This window comes from Pundamilia nyererei, unplaced genomic scaffold (genome assembly GCF_000239375.1).
Source record: "Pundamilia nyererei isolate P.nyererei 1_Seehausen unplaced genomic scaffold, PunNye1.0 scaffold00056, whole genome shotgun sequence".
In the NCBI taxonomy this organism is placed as follows: Eukaryota; Metazoa; Chordata; class Actinopteri; order Cichliformes; family Cichlidae; genus Pundamilia; species Pundamilia nyererei.
Window position 1 is genome coordinate 2,437,486 of NW_005187457.1, and position 21,503 is coordinate 2,458,988.

The 21,503-nt window shown below is 41.0% G+C and overlaps 1 protein-coding gene across 2 annotated transcripts; it reads right to left on the minus strand.

Moving 5' to 3' along the window:
- Window positions 1-3,529: 3,529 nt before the first annotated feature.
- On the minus strand, window positions 3,530-17,198 carry LOC102205436 (guanine nucleotide-binding protein subunit alpha-11-like). 2 transcript variants are annotated; one of them, XM_005734080.2, is made up of 8 exons: window positions 16,919-17,198; window positions 16,459-16,620; window positions 12,634-12,818; window positions 12,126-12,280; window positions 9,080-9,208; window positions 7,420-7,549; window positions 5,972-6,125; window positions 3,530-4,016 (listed from the first exon to the last, which is right to left on the minus strand). In XM_005734080.2, exons 2-8 carry the CDS (start codon window positions 16,607-16,609, stop codon window positions 3,811-3,813), a joined length of 1,110 nt encoding a protein of 369 aa, XP_005734137.1. In that variant the 5' UTR covers window positions 16,610-16,620; window positions 16,919-17,198; the 3' UTR covers window positions 3,530-3,810. The 2 variants fall into 2 exon arrangements, with proteins under 2 accessions (XP_005734137.1, XP_013766536.1); XM_013911082.1 differs by having other exon boundaries at window positions 16,459-16,631.
- Window positions 17,199-21,503: the final 4,305 nt, after the last annotated feature.

The following is a 21,503-nucleotide window of genomic DNA, read 5'->3' on the forward strand; positions in this document are numbered from 1 at the left end:
CTTTCTGTCTTATTTTGAAGGTTTATTTTCTTACACCTGTTGTAGTTTATTTCTAGATGTCGGCTTTTGGTCTATCCTTTTGTAACTGAGCTTTGTGTCTGCATTCGGGTCCTTACTCATGTCCATGAGTCCACTCTGGTCAAAGAGTGTCATGATCCTGAGTCTTTGAACCCATATTTTGAGTTTTGTGTTCTTTATCCTATGTTTTATGTTATTATGTTTTGGATTTTGTGTGGGGTTACAGTTTCTGGATAGGTTATGTCGGTCCATGAGCTGGTTTCCCCTGTGTCTAGTTGTTAAGTCCCCATTAGTGTTCGTCAGTTTCATGTTTTATTTTTTCCGTTTTATTTCACCAGTCATTCGTTTTGTGTGCTTTTGATCACTTTTGTGTCCACTTGTCTCATTGGTATTCTGTTCAGCTGTCTCATTTCCCCCCAGCTGTGTCCGCTTTCCCTAATGTGTGTATTTAAACCCTGTTTCCTAGGGTTGATACTTTGTTTCTATTGCACTAGTATCAATCTGAAACCAATATCATCATTGGTATCCATTCTATCGATATTTAGATCCACCGATCTCTAATACTGGGTGCAAAACCTGCCTGCTGCACAGTGAATAGTGACACAAAGAAAGAAGGAAGAACAGGAATGTGTGTTTAGAGGTTTTTTAATATTAACTATAAAAAAAAGTCCACTTCCTCCACCAGATTCTACATAAAATAATTCACTGTCACCAAATTAGAGGTTTCACAATTCTGAAAAATAGTTACCTACCACACACAGTAGCTCAAACACACAGTTTACATCCTGTTGGTCAACAGTGTTTAAAAAAAAATACAGCAGTAACACGGAAGTTATCATGTACAGTAGAATTACTTTTCTTTGAGGGCATCATCAAAGATGTAAAAATATAGCTGCCACATCTGAAAAATGTAGCAGAGTCAAGATCAAAACACTTTATATACAGTCAACAAAAAAGCAGCTGGAACCACCACTGTGAGCTGATATTAGCTTCAAAGTCATTAAGGTCACGGGCATTTTCCACTCGTCATAAAATGAGGCACACAGAGCAGAACTCAAACACATGATTAATATCATAAACGGTTGGTTTAATATTCTTTTCCACACGGCTTTGTTTGGTGTCAGTAATTCTCACAGACTGTAGATAAAAGAAGGACGTAGTGAAGTCATCCATTGGTTTCTGGATTTCAAATGGATCCTATATTGGTCGGGTTTATTACCATTTACTCGCTTTTAGAGCCTCAAGTGGCTGTTAGAGAAACTGCAGTTTAAAGCACTTGCATGTTGGATAAACTTCTTCGGACGGCTGTTTGGATTACAACGATGTTGTGGAAACACAATAATCGTGTTTCCACAACATGCTATCACAAAAACCATTACATATTATAAGAATTGAGTATCTCCAAAGACAAGAATTACCAGCTTGGATAAAATACTTTATTTTTTAATTATGCAAATTATATAAATTGTATAAATTGACTGTTAATGTAGTGAAATTACTGAATATTTTGTTAGTTTCTCCCAAATCCAAATTTTTCAAAATATACAAGGCAAAAATATAAAAACAGAGAGTTGTTTTGCTAATACATAAAAGCCAACAAAGGACTTAATGTGGTTCCAGCTGACTTGCACTGACACACAGTTTTGTCAAAATGAGGCATCACCTGCTGAGTTTATTCATTTATTTATTTTTACCTTTTACCATCTTTAACTTTATAAAATAAGTTCACAAAACAATCAACTCTCTGAGTGGTGATGATTTTAACACAGAGCATGAATTGTGTTTGGAGTTGACAGAAATATTGAGCAGAGTTGGAAGAAACTGGTGTTTTACAACTTCAAGTACAGAAACCTGCTTTTCTCTAGCTTACCGTATGCGAACTGGACATTTAAAAGTCAAGCTAAGAGAACTATCTCCTGCTGTGTTTTTGAAAAAAAAAAACGAACGATACACATTAACATGGGACGTGACATTTATTTTTCAGGACTTTGTCTTTACTCTGGAGCGCTCCTCCTCTCAGTGAGCCCACTCTGTTTTGCTGGCTAGCTTCCAGCAGCTGGCAGCTCTGGAGGCTAAAACAACAATAGCATTTCGTATCCTGTTCTTTGCGCAAAATGTTAACTCCTTAAATACATTCATCTGCCAAAAGCCCAGTGAACAAAAACCACAGAAATGATGGATGTCTGTGGCCTTGTCTGAACAATTCGACAGCAAGTAGAGGTAATTTGTTGCCAGTGGCACGACGAAGCTTGTGAGGGAGCATTTTTGAATCACAAAGTCCAAGATGTCCTCTTTAAGTACCTAAACCAGCTTTAGCAGATTCTTTTGGACGCTCTGGGCATAATATTAAGCAAACAGTTGGCTATTTTTGCATCATAAGAGCACAATAGGAGCTGGTCAGGATTTAGAGTCTCTGACAGATGGATTCCCAACGCGAAACTGCTTTACAGAAAACACTTTAATTAGTGTTTGACTAAAAAACTGCAAGTTTGTTAGTTAAAAGAGAAGATGAGAAGTAAAAAAAATGAAAAAAGTGAATCTAAACAAACCTCAATACTTTTAAACTTTCCTTCATCTGGTTTTTGGAGTTTATACAGTTTATACACTTTTTACTTCAGTCCAGATTCACTCCAACATATAGTCTGTAGTTTCTGTCCACATTTATGTCATTTAGTGATTTAAATGATGGGGCGATCGTGGCTCAAGAGTTGGGCGTTCGTCTTGTAATCAGAAGGTTGCCGGTTCGAGCCCCGGCTCCAACAGTCTCGGTCGTTGTGTCCTTGGGCAAGACACTTCACCCGTTGCCTACTGGTGGTGGTCAGAGGGCCCGGTGGCGCCAGTGTCCGGCAGCCTCGCCTCTGTCAGTGCGCCCCAGGGTGGCTGTGGCTACATGTAGCTGCCATCACCAGTGTGTGAATGGGTGGATGATTGTGTATAGTGTAAAGCGCTTTGGGGTCCTTAGGACCAAGTAAAGCGGTATACAAATATTTGATGGCAACTGTGCTGAACAGATAACATGAAAGAAATACTGGCAGTGAAAGATAACTGTTATCAATAGGGATTTTGGCACGCCGGCAGATGTTTTTCAGAAACAATGAAGGACAGCGCTGTGACAACAATCGCCCACATTCAGGGCATCTAATAAAAAAAAGAGTGCAGTAGTTCGTAACTCATATTGCCCATACAGCTCATAACAGTAACGCTTTGTGTTTACAGTTTGCGTTGGAGTGTGCATTGGCTTCTACGGTGCCTGAATGGGACTGGAAGATACACATAAAGCCCTTAAAATGTGTGACAGTGGTGTTGCATTCGTGTGTGGCCCCATCTCCACTTGTAAAAGTCATTACTCTGTTAATGGCGGCACAGCACTTCATAGCATCTCTGCTCCCGCTTCAATTATGGATCAATTCAGTCGCGGCATGACCCGAACGCCTCTTCATCTTAAAAAAAGAAACATCAAATTGGGCAAAAAAGCTGCAAGCTGAGAGAAACGAGAGAGTTTACTGTTTCAAATACTTCCTGAACAGAAGAAGGGGATGAGAGTAAAGTTGTGATAGTCGTGGTGATGAAAGGAAAGTGCTTTCAATCTCCACTTGCGCCTTAATTAAAATGAAGAATGAGAGGAGGACGAGGGGCACAAAAATATTAAGCCTGATGTTCTGACTTCTGCAATTTAGAAGGAATTTTATGTGGAAAAGAGAAATCCCATTTTGGCTTTCACTCATACAAGTAAAATGTCCACAAAGAGACACGAACCATCTTTCCTCCTGGCTTTCATTGCCTGGTAAAAGTTCAGATGATCCCATAGTCCCTTAGAGACTTGAGCAGCACGGTGTCCTTCACGTCGCTGAAGACCCTGCGGATGTTGTTGGTGTCCGTGGCACAGGTGAAGTGGGGGTACAGAGTCTTCCACGTCTCCCGGTTGTTGTGGGTGACGGCCTGCTGCTCGTACATCTTGCGGATAAACTTCATAGCGTCTTCGGGGTCATGTTTCCTGCCTGTTGAAAAGTGGAGGTGAAAGATGGAAGTGGACAACAAAGAGATGAATTTGGGTGGAATAAACCGACTGATGGAGAAGAACAAAGACATCAGAGAATTTTAGATTTACTTGTCACTAAGCATGAGATGGAAATTAGATTAATCAACATGGCAAAACATTTTCAATTTCAAATTTAGAGGTGGCTAAAGTTGCATAGAAGGATATCAGCAGAGCGATCACAATGGCATGCAGAGCTTGACTCCAAGGTCTGCCTGAACTAACACTATGTTCGACTTTATTCTATCAGCAGATGAAAAAACCTCCCTGCAAATAATATATTTGAAAAACCGTAAACGGCGATCATTTAGAATACTTTCTTGATGATAACAATACCATTTCTAAACATTTCACTGCAAGTTCAAATCAGCTTTAAAAACAGTAGAAGACTGCAGGGATTATTAACAGGTATAGCCTTCAGAAGTAGTCACTGTAGCAGTAATAAGGACCACACAGTGCCTGCACTGGAACACAGCCACATTAGCGGCAAATAGCAGCCAGTGCTAGGAGCTGTTCACAGTTGTCATTAAGGTTAAATTGACATCAAAGAGCTTGACCCTGTGTGAGTCATTATTTTACCCCGCTAATGCTAGTGGTAAAACAAAGTGTGTGCACCGCACATACACATGTGCAAATTTTCACTTTCAGTCACTCATTTCAATCTTCCACACACACACACACACACTTGTACGCCTGGGGGTATTCAGGTGGGGGTGCAGGAAGGCCAGTATCTGTCTGTGGTTGCCGTTGGTTACAGAGAGAGAGCGGAGGTGTGTGGGGGTGAGGGGGGCACCCTACTGCCTCTAACAGCAGCAGAGTTAAAGGCTGCAACCTCGTCATTAAGCACAGAGTACCTGAAGTGACTCATCTACAAGAAAGACATAAAGAAGGAAGGAAGGAAGGAAGAAGAGACGGAAGAAGTAGGAAGAATGGACGGAAAGATAGAAGGAAAGAAGCAAGGATGAGGGCAAAGATGGTGAGCAATAAGGAAGGGAGGCATGAAGAGGGTAAAGATGGGAGAAAAAAAAGGAAGAGGCCAAGGAAGAAAGAAAGGAAGACAGGAAGAGGGTAAAGATATCCGAAAGGGGGAGGAAGAGGAGAAAGATGGTGAGAAAGGAGGGAGAAAGGAAGAAAGAACAGAAGGAACAGAATAAAGAAAGCAACAAGGAAATGCGAAAGACTGCAAAGATGCTAAGAAGGAAGGAACGAATGAAGTAAGTAAAAGAAGATGATAAGAAAGTAGAAAGGGAAGGAGCAGTGAAAGAAAAGCAAAAAGCAAGAAGAGAAGAGCAAAAAATGTCTGGTGGCCGTGGTGAGGGCGACAGAGGGAGACTTTCAAGCTTGGAATTAGAAAATGAAATCACTTTGCACACACGTTTTTGGAAATGACACATTTTGTGCCAGGTGTAGAAGGGCGTGATGAAATTGTTGCATGCTCAAAGCAAATTGGCTGAAGCAAAATAACATCACAGCCCTCGTGTCTCGGACATGATTGTGTCCACGCTGCGATGAAAATAAACGCTTGCAAACAATGAGCTGCAATTGTAATTGTTGATGGCAGTGAAATCTGGCTGCTGACTTGGCTCAGTCTGCATTCAATGCTGCTGTGATTTCTTATTTGAATGTCTGAAACCTCCACGTTGAGGCTGAGTGTCGGACTGATTCACAAATATCAAACCCTTAGTGCTCTCAGTGCTCCCCGCCATTATTAAATCCACCGCAACTTCAGCACAGGCACTCGCAGACATCTTACAGTCTGACCAAATCTTCACAAAAAGCCTTCAAATCAACTAAAATACTTGGAATATGTTTTTTTCTTTCTTTTTTTACAAATTGTTTGATCAGTTGTCCGATAGTTGCTAGCAAAACTACAACACACCCTCACCCTAAATGCAAACAAACAGAAGACCAGCTGACCTGTGAAACCGGGGAAGTATTTCTGCAGGTCTGATGTTTTCATTTTATCAGTCAGGATGTCAGTCTTGTTGAGGAAGAGGATGATGGAGGTGTTGAGGAACCACTGGGAGTGAATGGTGGTGTAGAACAGAGCCAGACTCTCTTGCATGCGGTTCTGGGGAGGACACAGAGCATTATCACAGAGGCAGGGAGAAAACAGTCCTTCAAAGAGAGGAAATAGGTTGTTTATGGGCAGCATATGGACCACAGTGGAGGTTAATAAATGCGATGGCAGACCAGAAAGTGTCTGGGAGAGATAAACGGATCAGTGACAGGATGGGAGGGAAGAAGAAGGCGATAGGGGGCTGCAGAGGCTGAGAGGAGATAAGAGAGAGGCTTTGTTGTACAAGAGCGAGACCTGCTGGTGAAACGATGGAATGACTGTAGTGAGAGACACATTTATGACTCTGGTACATATATATATACTTTGTTCTTTATTAACAAATTACAAAACCCCCAAACATAAGCTAAACAACCCAGTGTATGCTGTGTGTAAATGTACATGTGCTGTGTATTTTGCACAATCTATGTCCAGAGTGAACGGCCATCTTTAAACTGAGGTGGTGGCTTATGACACCAGCTGTCTGCCACCTACAGCGCAGGCTTGAGATCCCTTCAACCTCCGATCAGACCTTGCCTCAGGGGACCACAATAGGTCACATGATGGGTTGGGGCAAGGTCTCTCTGTGCTTTCACCCTTAAGCCGTTTTTTTGTTTTTTTTGGCTGACCAGAAGTCTGCCTGCAGTGAGCTCTGATGTCGGATGGAGGGAGTGTACAAAGCATGTGGTACAACCGGTCTGTGGGCCACTGTTGCTTGTGTTTTTGTTGGGTCACCAGCCAGCCGAGGAGAAGAGCGACGTTACAACATATAAGGAGCTAAAGTGAAAACAGAGTGTTGCAAACTCCCAAGTTCTGACTCAGGTAACCGAAACACGGCATTGCGACGCCATCCGTCAGCCACCTACAACGCAGCCTCGATAACCCTTTCCAGGACCTTCAACCCCCGATCACACCTCGACTCAGGTGACCTCGATAGGTCACATGGTGCGCTGGAGCAAAGTCTACGAGTGTTTTCAACCTTCAACATTCTCATTGAAGGTAATAACCCACGCCTTTTTTTTTCATGTGATGTTGCAGATGATCAATAGTGGGTCAACAACCCTCAGAAGACAACCCCTCATAAGGCTAAATACTTGGAACTCCTCTGTTAAATACCTGGGATGAGAGGTGAAGCATCCTTGCAAACCTAAAGAAGTCCAGTTACCTGGATGGCTGAGCACCTACATATAAATATTCCAAGCACCTTAGAATAGCTGGTAAACTATCCGGTAGATAAATCTGCACAGATCCTATGATTGTGTTCATTTTCTGCAGCTGTACACTGAATGAGAGTCACAGGAGTTCTTACAGTCGTGTCTTTCTCCTCCAGGACTTGGTCATACTCGCTGAGCGACGCAAGGAAGATGAGGGAGGTGACGTTTTCAAAGCAGTGGATCCACTTCCGCCGCTCCGACTTCTGACCGCCAACGTCCACAATCCTATCAGGGATCAGAGGAAGGAAACGTGTAAAAGAACAAACAAACGACAAATTGCCAAATGACCGTGAGCTGCTGAAGCGCCAAACGCGAGATCGAGCAGGGATCTCACTGGAGATGTGCTTACTTCTCCTGCCCAACAAAGTAACACTGTAATGCCAACAATGATAGTGATCGAGACAGTGAGGCATCTGGCACACCTAGGAAAAATGCAAAAACTATGACAGAACCCTGCACGAGCAAATCACACAAGAGGCATTCATTAACGTGCAGGTTTTCCTGTGTCCCTGCGTACTTGATGTGAGCTAATTCCTTTGTTAATATTAAATCAATTAAGTACTAAAATTAGCAAATGAAGCAAATGAATATAACAAGTATCCACATTGGAACAGGTGCCTGCGAGAGGTGAAGTATGGCATCCAATTTATTCAACAAAGATGTTCACTGCATAAAATAGTATTCATTATTACAGCATGTCTTAATGGATACTAATTTATTTAATCAGGCCTTTTTATAACTGGCCGTTTTGTGTCCACCTTTTGAAAAACTACGTCACACCTAGCAACGGGGTCAGCCACACCTCGTCACCGAGCTCAAGGTTCCCTTCCATTGCTCCGAGCATTTCCCAAACCACTTACAGCTGTACCCAAGATGCACTACAAATTAAGAAAACCTTCGTGAACGCCAAGGTGCTTATGTACAAATGCAAGAAAAACAAGCCCTTCCCACTCTTTCAGTGCTTACACGGTGCCCTCACATCAGTAATGTGCTAATAAGCTGCGATGTGAAGTGGAGATGTCCTTCTTAGAACATGACGCACTTTATTAAAGGACAAAAATGCCTCTTTGCCTTTCATTCACTTTTTTATTTTGCCATTAATTTATCCAGATGTATTTTCTCTTTAGTTTAAAGTCCATCATTATTTTCATTTCCAGCTCCATATTTGTATTCTTAGAGTCTAGCAGAAGAGCTCTGCATGATTCACAGTTTTAAATAAAGCTTATTTTGGTCACCTGCTTGTTGGGATTGCTGTGCTGAAAGCCAAGGATGCCCTCCCTCTGTGACATCATAAAGATTCAAGAGTAAAAATAACTGCCTGACACAAAGTCTGTGATCTTTTGGCTCATAGGGATTACTTGTACACGCACAGTGAAACTTTGGCCATGTTTAATATCAGCACTCCCCCTCTGTAACAGTATACATGTGAAAGAAAGTGAAGAAAGGCTTTTACTAGGTCAACTTTAAATGCTTTTAAGAGTTATTATTTTATGATAATATGTTGGAACACAATGTCCTTTAGAAATAAGCTTTGGATCTGTTGTCAAAGCTTAGTCTGACTGCCTACACATTTTCAAAATAAAACCCACATGAAGTCTGCACAGAGGCAATCAGAAATGCGATCCTATTGCGTCCAAGCAGGCGTGAGCAGACAAAGCCTCTGCAAGAGTCAATAGTATTTTTTTCACAGTGCAGTGAATAGTGAAGGTATTGGATTTGCCCCTGTGAGAGGTTAGAAATCCGAGGATTGGTCACCTTAGTGTGATGGTATTGACGGTAAAGGAGTAGTCGTGGATGCCCGTGGTGGGGAATCGAACTCTCAGCACGTCCTGTTCCGTGGGGATGTAGTCCTGGGAGGTGATGCGGTCCAGATTATTCATGTAGCTGAAAGAGAGACGCGATGGGGCCGAAGAGAGAAAAAATATTACAACGGCAAAAAAAAAAATCTGTTTCTCACACTAGAGGATATTTCTACTGAAACATATTGCCTCTGTTTACTTTGCATCCGGCAATGACAGGTGAACCGGTGATGACAGAAAAGAAAAAAACTGATTAAAAATGCAAGAAGGGAATGGAGCAAGTCCACATCAACCTGTGTACAGACCACAGCTTTATGGCTCATGTTGATACAAGCTGTCATTAGCTAATGTTGACTGCCTGTCCCTTATCAAGCACGCACCGCGATGACTGAACTGCCGGGTAAACACAGACCAGAACAGCAGTATAAAAGAGAGAAAACATGCAGGCTGAGCCCACACTTTGTTCTGTGACACTTGAGATACTTTTAGCGTAAGGCTCACACCTACTGTGTCTTTCCCCGTTGATAATAAAAAGCCTGTCTGAGGTTAGCTCTACACTGTGGCTTAAAATGGTTTTTGTGATGTAGCTATAAAACCTGAAGACTCCTCCGTGAGCGCGACGTACAATTTCAGTGAGTAAAGCAGAGGTGGAAAATGGAAAAAATGACACAGTTAGGGCATAAATCTGAAGGGATCCTAGAACTTATCAAACTGGAAAAAGTTGGTCGATAAAATATCCAAAAATGCTCAAGACATTGTCCGTGAAGGTTCTCAGTCATCCAGGTCATCATAGTCTAAGGAGCTTGGAAAGAAAAGCGTCTGGACTCCTTTAAGTTGCTTGAAGACGTTTCACCTCTCATCCGAGAACTGAAAGAGCTTCTCGGATGAGAGGTGAAACGTCTTCAAGCAACTTAAAGAAGTCCAGACGCTTTTCTTTTCTTTCCAAGCTCCTTAGACTGCTCAACTCATTGTTTTAGCCAACATAAAAACCTTCAAATAACATCTTTGGTATTTAAATGAATACCAAAGACGTTATTATATCGTGACAACGTTAAAAAAACAGCAAAAATGGAAACCCCAAACAGCGTAGAAGGAGCGCTTTAATCTCTTCCTGTCTAAATGTAGCACGTTCACTGAAGAAGACAGCTGTTATTAGTATGACTACAACGGATGACGGGTTTGTTGTGCTCATCTTTTGTTGCATCATTTGTGTAACAGCTTTAACAGAATCAGCATCACCGACTCTGTTTTACGGCTGTGATGTTACACCTTTATGTATTACTTATTTATTAAGACTTTTTCAGACTGATAATAAGCAACGGCACACTGACTGAATGCCATGCCGTGTCTCTTGTTGAAAGAAATGAAGGTTGTTCATTTTGAACTGAAGGTTTTGTAGCCATTTCTGTTTTAAGTTGGATTTTTTCCCAAACAACAGCCTAAAATAAGGAGTTAGAATTATTTACTTTGTGATTTGAGTGTTTTTCTTGGCTCTGGGATGTTAAAAAATTAGCAGCTCGATCAATAATGATGATAACAAAATCTGAATAGTTACAAAATTACCAGGCTACCTACACATTACACCAACAGGAGCTGCTCAGCCATTGAAACCATGCTATGAAGCTCCAGGCACACAGTTTTTGTCCATTACATGGTTTGAGACTTTATGGCTGAGTTGCTCTGGTTCCTAAATGCTTCCACGCTGCCACTTACAGTGGATCGTGGAATATGCACAAGGGAAAAAACTTCACAGACTGACTTGTTGCAGTGGTGGCATCCTATCCGGTCGTTAAGTCTGACGTCACTAGCCGCGTCTGGGCCTAAACTCTGCTGCAGGTCCATATATCAAACGATCACTATGGCATTACTGAGAGTTGAAAAACTGTCTAAAGTCTTTCATCTTTAATAAAATGATCAGCGTTCTGCTCTACCAGGTGTAACAATTGAGTTTAACATCCAGGCATCCATGAAAACGGAATTTATGACATTTAACGGAGTTAGAAGTTAGCAGGGAGTTAGCTCGCTAGCTTCTATCTAAATACAATATAGCATGTCCTGACTGCGGGGTTTTGGAAACAAATTAAAACGTACAGCTCTGCTATCACTTCCAGCATAAATGAAGACAGAAAGCTAAACAGCAGTGACGTTTGTAGGGTTACTGAAGTTTGGCTAGCTGGTATATAATGATGTGCTACGTGACCGCTAGCGACACAGCTATGTTAGCATAATATAAACAAGCTAACCTTTTTTTTCCACTCGATAAAAGTTAACGTGAGTGTTCTCGGTGGTCAGGAACAAATGTAATCGCATGGCAGGATGCTGTAAAAGGACCAAACTTCAGCCAGGAGAACAACTGAGATAATCCATCCACAATACGAGGTTAGTCATTCATATACTGCTGCATGGGCTGTAGTTACATCCTAAGGTTTTAAAAACTGAGCTTAAATAAATGATTAGCAATAATAAAAGCCGAGGGAGGTCAACAGTGATCACTGACTGTTTTAGGAGCTTTTTGAGATCAAATAGAAGAAAATACAAAACATTAAACATGTTAACAACACAAAAGCCATATTAAACGCAGACTACTTTAGACCCGGAAGTAGGATTCGTCACGTCATCACTTAACGACCGGATTAAAACACCACGCTTGGATTCGGTTAGCTCTGAAGAACGACCAGTTCCTTCACAAATGTTTATAAAGGCTGACTTCAAGCCTAGGTGCCAGATTTTATGCCCTTGTGGCAATGAGGCTAAAAGCACCTGAATTTAAAGATTAAGAGGAGGTGGCGGCCACTACGTTTTGTCTATATATGGTTATCCCCTTTTTCCCCACAGATATCGACATGCACCTTCTTCCAAACTTGCCGTCTATCATCATTTCCCATATCCTGATATTGTTGTTGGTGTTTTGTTGTGACAGCATTTCATCATGTGATACTGCGTCCCAGCCCTCACAGAGGGTGTGGTGCAGCTTTGACTTCTAGCAAAGCACAGCTACTCACTACTCTGTAGAGTCCAGGAGTTGGTACTCGCAGCGGCGGCTGTAACAGGCACGTATTCCCGAGTCTGCCCAGAGGCGGCGGATTGCGTCAACATGGCCCCGTTCCAGTTGGGTGACCTGTACTATGCTTACGTCCTCCAGCCTCTTGGCGTAAATCTGGAGGACAGCACAAGATTCTCAGTGTGAGGAGATTTCATGATGAATGCTTAAAAAACATTGAATACAAAGCTTTTTAACATCCTGTGTAATTAATCCTTCAACAGATGCTTTGCACCAAGGATTTGTGCATGTTTATAGTAAAACCACCAGCTATTTATAGGCTGCAGAACGCTATGCACGTATATTGGTGTCAGCGTGTTTCATGCTTCTTCTTCAATGTGGGCGTAATCCCACAAATCCTGGGAGTGCACTTCTGGTCAGACGCCTGCACACCTGCGCTGGCGCCCGTGTTTATGAATAAGCGTTGATGTGTAACTGGGTGTGTCCGTGTGTGTTTATGCTGCATCTACCTCGTTCTGTGGGTTGGAGTAGGGAATTCTGAGCGTGGCCATCGCTCCTGTCATTGCAGTCATGGCAGTTAAGATATTCTGGTAGATGCATTTGGCGAAAGCCTTCCTCTCCTCCTCTGAGTAGCCTCGTCCGTGAATGATCCTCATCTGTCGGATGAAGGTGGTTTTCCCACTCTCCCCAGTCCCTGAGGCAACAAACAGAACAGCTAATAATTTACATTTAAAGCAGAAATCCTTCATTCAGGTTTCCTCAGAGCAAAGATGAGATCGAGTTAACTGAAAATAACGGTGCTTTAAAAATGGCCAGATGGAGACGCTGTAATTGTGAGAGAAGGTTAAAGCACTTATCTGTGAGCAGTATATTTAAGAGGATGGGACGATGGTGCTACCTGAGTTAATGTAATTCATACATTCATACATGAACACAACTCCCGTTCATTTCCAAGAATACTTCAGCACCTTTCAGACAAAAAAGGCTGCAGAGCTCTTCTCCCTCGGACTGATATAAAACCACATAATAACTCCTCGTTCTGTGACAGGTGAACACACCTGTCAGGCATAAGATTCTACAAATACTTCTGTATTGCACCTCCATGCAAATGTTGTTCTTAGATTTAGAGTGTACATGTTATTTATTAATGGAACGTGCACTACTCTTACACAACGTCAGTCTCACTTTTACAGTTTACAAAGTTACAAAGTTTTTTCTTTGTTTTTTATCACTGTTGCATGTGTATATTTTTGCAGGCTCTCATAGTGTTTTTGCAATATCTGTGCTTACTAAACATTTAACACAACATCTTTAAAAGGTATGCTGGTGTTTGCATCATATTCTACTATCCTTAAGCCCTTCCCACACACACACAGGTATTTTGGAAAACAGTTTTTTATATCGGTTTTTGGCCTTTTGTCCACAACCATGTTTTAGGTCACTGAAAAGAAGTCTTGATGCATATGCTCAATCATCCAGGTAAAGAAATCTCAAGAAGCTACGTCCACATGAACAGAATCAACTTTTTAGGGTCACTGAAAAGCGTGGATGTTTCATGTGGATGGGATGGTTTCTTAAAACAAAAGCAGAAGCTCCTAGTTTAAAAAAATATTCTCATAGATGTGGTCAGAAAAGCAGCTTTAAAACAACACGTAATCATTCTCTTTTGCATCCAAGGCTATGGTAAGTTCCTCCTGTAGCCTCAGGGAGATCAAAGTGTTAACCTTAAGCTTTTTTGTGAATATAAACTATAAAGTAGCGTGATGAGGAGACTTTATTCCACAGGAAGCTGAAAAACGAGCACTCAATTCAAAACACAAAAGGCCTGATATACAGCTTGCAGGTACCTTCTCTGCAGACTAGAATCAAAGATACTCTGTTAAAGATACACCGAACGAGAGGGGAAAAGTTGATTTCTGTTCTGTTACACCTCGGTTTATTGTTAACATTTTATGCCCCTCTTGTTTTATTGTTTTGTATCATCTGTGTGGTGACTGTATTTCATAACGAGCGCCCTGGATTTACGCTGCTTCTCACACGGTTACAGTCCCAGGGTTTTAAGTCGTGTTTATTATTTTAGGGTTCTCTGTTTGCTTTCGCTGATGTTTTAGTGCTCTGTGTGTTTTGTATTACTGTTGGTTGAGTTCTTCATTCCTATTTTTCATTTCTTTATTATTTCAGTCTCAGTTCTTATTTTATTCTAGTGATGAATGCGTTGATTTCTAATAGTTTTATTTCTGTTCCTGCCCTCATATCTTGTTGTTCTCACCTGTGCTAAGCGCGCTAACCTGTGCCTTGTTTCCCACCTGTTTCCTGTGTAATCAACCCTCTGTGTATAAATAGTCCTGTCTTTTCCTCTGTCTAATTTTCAGGTATCTGTTATGGTTCCTGTGTTGCTTCTGTGATTGCATTTATACTTTTTTATGGCCTAAATCTTTTAAGTCTGCATCCTGCACTCAGACAAGGAGTGCAGAGGACTGAACAGACTTCAGTAAACGCTCCTGAAATCCTAACTTAACCACTCAGACGAAAGAGTGAGTGGTCTTTGGATGTATTTGTTTTATTCAGTTGTCAGCTAGAGGAAATCAACACAACTTTTGAAGGAAAATCATAAAGCAGCGTTTGTGTGAGACGTGCTGAAGATGTTTTCCTGACAGTCCAGCTTTTGCAAAACAGAAATTTTTGTACAAGACGTAAGAAAAACTGGCCCCCGTGTATCACGTCTCATTATCTTCTTAGTCTGCTGAAAACATCCCAAAAGAACGACACGCTCATTTACTGTGTGTTATTTACTGGGTATCTGCTGCTCTTTCACAGTGCCACAAAGCAGCAGCATAGCTATCATAAAAGATACTGTGGTTCACGCATAGCTGCAGAGACAGATAGTTGATTAACTAATACAGTATTAGACATTTTTAGAAAAATTGGATTTGGTTTTGTGTTATTCTTTTGGTTCTGATGCAAAAAAGACGCAGACCTACAGCCAGTTAACCAAACACAGGTCTCTGAACTCCACGAGGGACCCGGAGTACCGAGAGAGAACCCACAAAGATACAAGGAGAACATGCAAACTTGACACAGAAAGGCCCCAGCATGGGGCGACAGCGCTAACTCCTGCAACACTGCACTGCCCACTTATTCAATATATGTCAATAAAGTGGACCTATGATGTTCTACCTCATGTTTCAATCGTATATGTATATTACGAGAAATGAACGTCCAAGCATTCTCCGGCGAGGGATCTCTTGTTTATGATCTTTTGATTCATCATAAACTTGATTTTCTGTTTAACGGCGACCTGGCAGCGGCCCAGTGACTTCTTCGAATTTGTTTACACCTGTCAAGCCCGTGTATCTAGATGTGAGGGTGGCGCCGTCTGTTCCTACCCATTCAAAATATGAAATCACGATGATACAAATCAATGGACCAATTCCCACAACCTCAGCTGCTTTTTACTGCTTTGCTAACCCTAACCCTACCTAAGCCCAACGCTGACCTTTTAAATGATTTTTCTGATTAGAAAATCGTGGGCATTTATATTAAATATGACCAAAGATTCAAATAATGAGGACATTGTATGTAAAGTAATTCCTGTGAGCTCTGTCTTCAATCTGCTCTACAGATTAGGTTAATTAGGAACCATGACTAAGACTCTATTAAAGTACAAGCATGAAAGTATGGATCTGAAAAGAGGATCATGCATTGATAATTACAAGGGTGTCAACCTTTCTGGTCTTTGTGTTATAGTGGTTGCTGTTTGACACAAGCACTAAAAAGAAAAGTGTATATATTCAAATGACTTGGTTTTGTCTAACAAACAGCAGAGAAGCTGCAGAAACAAGACCAAATAAAGTCAGCACATAGAGATATTCAAATTCAAACGATTGAAAATCAACTTGTCAGTTGAGTTTCTGTCAGCTAAACTATTTATCATGTAAATGTTTCACCTATGACACCAGCTCAGGGTATCTCTGCCAGGAAGGTGAAATTATCTTAAAATCAGACAATCCGAAACTTGTCAGACTAACTGTAAGAAAACCCAAACAAAGCTGGGCTTGTATGTTTCTGGGCCGTGTGCCACAGGTGGTTTTCAGGTGGCATAACCAATCCCTACTTTCATCGTTCATTCTTCACATACTCACATGGTGACACATGCCTTACATAGCTTATACACTCATGTGCAGAGGCCACCAAACAGTCTTGATTTGTATGCAGGGTGTACCTTAGGGTATCTTGTCAAATTTTAAATGCAGTTTAATGTCTGTTTAGCCTGTTTTTTGTGGGTTGTTTATTTTGTTGCATGAACCAACAGGTGTGTGTGGTGCTGTACTGACCAAGCAAAAGGATTTTAATCTCCCTCCTCTCCTTCTTCTTCTGTTGCTTCAGGATCCTCTTGATCTCTTTGTCCACAGCAATGGTGTTCTTCTCCTCCTCGGACAGACAGCACACGCAGGTGCTGTAGCACCACCGCCCGCAGCCGGCCATGGCCAAAAACACTGAAATCAAACTGTTAATGCATTATTAAGTAGCCAAGCACCCGCAATAATAAACTCACTGTTAGGCAGCTTGATGTCTGTTTGCTCTTCAGTGGTTTTTACTTGCTCACTGACACGCCAGTGGTCTTCATTTGCAAGTATGCCGACCGAAGGTTAACTTTAAAGGGTGTTTCATACTTTTATGTACGCTTCATTATGAAACTCGCCGGTCAGTTCGGTGAGTAAACACTACAGCACCTTTGTCACTAAGAACTTTTCCTTTTCGTCTTTTACAAGAGAAACAAAATGAATCTCTCACCTCCAATCAGTCTGTCACACTCCCTGAAGACGAGCAGGTACAGGTTCAGATTTCTTTTCCCGGGCCATTTTTCCCCTCCCTCAGCTCTGCACCTGCTGACAGCGGCTAACAGCTGCCGTGGCCCACCAGCAGCTTCATTAGCTCCCACTGACTTTAAACGCCTTTTTTTCCAGCCCACACGGAACAACGTCCAGTTCGGGAAAGTCCACCGCGCCTACGCAGGAATGTGCCGCCTCCCCGAGCCGCTCCAAACACCGCGACTGGAATGCTGCCCGAACGACGCCGCCACAAGACAGCGGCAAACGACGGCAGAAGCGCCGGAAGATAGAGGTTTGGACGTACAAAATAAAAGCATGTCGTCGCAAGTTGCATTCAAACGTGAAAGATTAAATTGAAACCCGAATTTTTTTTTATATTTTCCTGCTTCATGCATGTGATTTCTTCTTCACTCATCTTTTTTTCCACTCATTTTACCAGTACACTACTCTGCATTTAATAATTAGTTATTGCTAACGTCTGACTCTTTTCCACATCGTCCTGTCTGCCAAAGGTCTCTTCCTGTTAGAAGTAAGTTTTTCCTTCCGACTGTCGTCGAGTGCTTTCTCATAGAAGGTCATTTGATTGTTGGGGGTTCTTTACCTTATAATGTAAAGTCACCCAAGTAGACTGTTGTTGTGATTTGGCGCTATATACATAAAATTGAATTGAACTGATTCCAGTGTTATTCATTTGTTTTGTAGCTGTTACAATTATGTGTGATTAATACTGAAGAAAGATCTGTAAAAACTACATATGTGAAATATTTGGGAGTTTGTAACACCATTACCACCATGGTCTCCTGAGATGCATCACATTTTGATATTTCGCATACAACATATGCATCGTCACTGGGTACAGTGTAAAAATGATGTTTGCATATTAATGCATTAATACTAATAATAACACTAACATTATACATAATAATACAGCTTTGAACATTTTCTACATTTAATGCATTTAATGATATGTAATGTCTGCAGTTAATAATTGATTGGTGTCTATTGTTAAAAAATAAAAACAAAAAAGTATTCTTGTATTCTTAGCTCCTCACTGGATTTCCAAACTTCTCACCTGATTAGTAAATCCATCCACCCTGCAAATGAAACTTCTGGTCATTAGACAAATTTCACAACCACAGGTAAATGCAGGAATTTAGGCTGACTGGTATATCAAGATTTTTACCTTTGCCTGGCTCTCTTATCACGTCCAAGGTATTGTAGAGTGACTTTGCAGTGGATTTCATGGTCGCTTTGTTACTCATAAAAAGTACCATGAAGTACTTGAACTCCTTCTCTTCTCCTTCATGGAGCAAGCCGTTGTTTTCCAGAGGAGCAGAGTGACCTAAGATTTAGGGATGCTGCTCAGCATTCCAGCTGCAATCCCAAAAATCACGTTCATAATTCACGTTCAGTTCCAAGATCAGGACCCATGTTAAACATCTGTCCACAACACCTGTGGTTGTGGTGACAACACTGATGACCATGAAATTGTGAGCTTGGGATGCTGACTCCACACATGGCAAAACAGCCAAACTTATTCTGTGCCCTGCTTCACCTGATTCATTGCTGTTACTGACCACTCCTTGGGTATATTGTTCTAGAGTAAACAACTTTGTCACGAGCCTCACAGTTTGGATCGTGCATGACATTTACACCTGTGACAGAGTACACAGTATGACAAATGCTTCCAAAAACCAATGCATGTGATAACAAAGAAGTGCAATGTAAAAATGTTTGCCTATCGTTTAATTACACCAGCTGAGGTTGATTTAATGTTCTTTTAATGCAGGCATAAAAATGCTTTGCGTGAAAAATACCCCACACACTGATATTCTTACTCTTTTATTTTTACTCTATTTACTCTATTTCTTTTATGTGTATTTATTATAATTTAATTTTTAAAGTGTAGTATGGTTTCATGTAATTGAAAATTGTAAATCTTCTCTATGCAATGTGGATTTAAAAGCCCAGCAAGGGACAAGGGTTTGAAATGAGCAATAGCTATAAACTCTGGCAGCACATCCTTATCATGCTCCATATAGGAACTATGCTAAACTGCATTGCCCCTTTTAAATATATAAACTGAAATAGAACTTTAGAAAAGCAGGATGAGGAATGGGCTAACAGTTATAAACAATAAAAAAAATTTTTTTTTTATTCGACATTTTTATTTAAAACTGCAGAACCTTTGAGCTTGTTGTGCAGACGCTATTATTATGAAAATACATAACCGGAAGTTGGCTCTTCTTTTTCATGTCTGTTTTGACTCTTTTCAAAGAGTCCGCGGATAAAGTTTCAGCTACCGCAGAGGCTCCACGGCTTCATGTTTCACATGAGCTGGGGGCAATCACTGACTCACAGACTTTTACTTTTTACTCAGTTATTTTTAATAACCAGATGTTATATTTTTTTAAAAAAACCTTAAGTTTAAAACTCCAAAATTCAAAAAGAATTAAAAAACCTTTCAATAAAAACAATTAAAATCAATCAATAAAAAAAACAAAACCAAACAATTTCCTTTTAACAAGGTAAGAAAAAAACGAGAATATTATTGTGAAAATTTTACATCTAAATTATGACATGTAATAAAATGGTTACAGGTCTAGTACAATACAAAAGCACACACCCAAAGTACTCCAACCGTCAGGAATCCGTGTAAGGCTCAGTGATTCAGTGATTTTTCACCGTGCAAAGGTTTTTCAGAGTAAAGATGAAGAGGGCAGCAGGTTTGTCACTCCTCTTCTTGGCTGCTGTTTGGATGTCCAACTTTTGTCTCACCTGGCAGAACCGGTTTGTCCAGCTTTCACGGTTTCATATATTGAGATCACCTGAGCCCCACGTTGCCATGGCAACGATGTGAGGCGAATATGGGGTCTTTAGTGTATATGTGTGTGCGTGTGTTTTCAATTACAGCAAGTAATTAAAGCTTTAATATATGTAATCCGTTTTATTTGCTTCTAATAGGCTGGACTTTTACAGAGGTGTTGCTCTGTAAACAAAGCCCTGCCATACTTGTCATCTTTTGTGTGTATTGTGCGACTGTGTTGTAGCTCTTCTTCTTGACATTTGTGTGTTTATTAAGATGATAATGGTGCAAATATTGTTTTGAAGAACGCCTTTCGTAGGCTTTTTCCCTCCCCTTTTCATTCCCCTTCCTTTATATAATTCTCTAAAATCTCTGCCAACAAAGATGTGTTTAGTGAGAATTTAGGGAGAGAGAAAAAAGGAAAGGAAGACAGAATAGAGGAGCAAGGAACAAGAGAGAGAGAACACAAGAGAAATGAGGAAAGAAAGCGGAAAAGGTAAAACGGTGGGGAATTATGCGCAAAAAGTGGGCGTTGAATGACAGTAACAGGAAAACAAAACAAAAAAAACCCTTCCTCGTGCTTCCCGTTACAGGGATTTAGACATCTGTAGTGTTTACCTGCTGGCAGAGATGGATCCAGATCTCTTAGTACAATGGAACACTTTGTGTAGAACCTGTATTATTTATGTGCTTGCTTGTTTGTTGTACATGCAGCGGCAGTAACACAGACTCTATCCCCATGTCACCGGCTGCTGAGGGAAACACGAGATGATCAATGATTAATCTGACAGCATCTATCAGACAGTGTGTCACACCAGAAACAATAGAGCACCGCAGGCAGCTTCTCATCAGGTTAACATCACTCCAAACAGGAGTCTCTGCACACAGCGTGGCGTATTATTGTTTATGGGGTTAAAAAAAGCTTCTCTTCATTGGTTCCCTATAAAATACAGTGTGAAGTTTTAAATCCATCACTCCACATACAAACTTTTGAATAATTAGGTCCTGTCATATTTTAAAGACCTCATGGTTATCCTAACAGGCCACTTTCCTCTCAGACTGCAAGCTTACTTGTGGTATTTGAGGCTTCAACTGTCATCAGACTCCTCTTCTGTAAAACCAGCTCCCAGTTTGGATTTAAGAGACAGTCACCCCCTCTACTTTTAAGATTAGGCTTAAAAACCTTTTGGTAAAACATATGGTTCGGGCTGGATCAGGTGACCCTGAACCATGCTGCTAGGAGACTTCCCATTATGCACACCGATCTCTTCATCTCCACTCCCTTCTATTCACTTTTATTTTATTTCCACTGCACGTCATTAACTCTTGTCTTCTTCCTTCCATAGTTTGTGTTTTGTCCTTTGTCTTTCTGTGTTCTCCTTTTTTCTCTTCTCTTTCCCTTCACCTCCAGTCAGCTGTGGCAGATGGCCGCCCCTCCCTGAGCCTCGTTCTGCTGGAGGTCTTTACTTGCTAAATGGGAGTTTTTCCTCCAAGTGCTGCTCATGGGGGATTTTCTGATTGTTGGGGCTTTCTCTCTAATGTTGTAAAGTCTTTACCTTGCAGTATAAACCACTTCAAGGGGACGCTTGTTGTGATTTAGCGCTATGGAATTAAAGCTGAACTGAATATTTTTTATACTTAATATACTTTATTTATTATGTCTTACACTCCTACTGAACATCATGCAGATTTTTTTAAGGATGGTGCAAATATATACTCATTTCTGGGACTACATATTTAC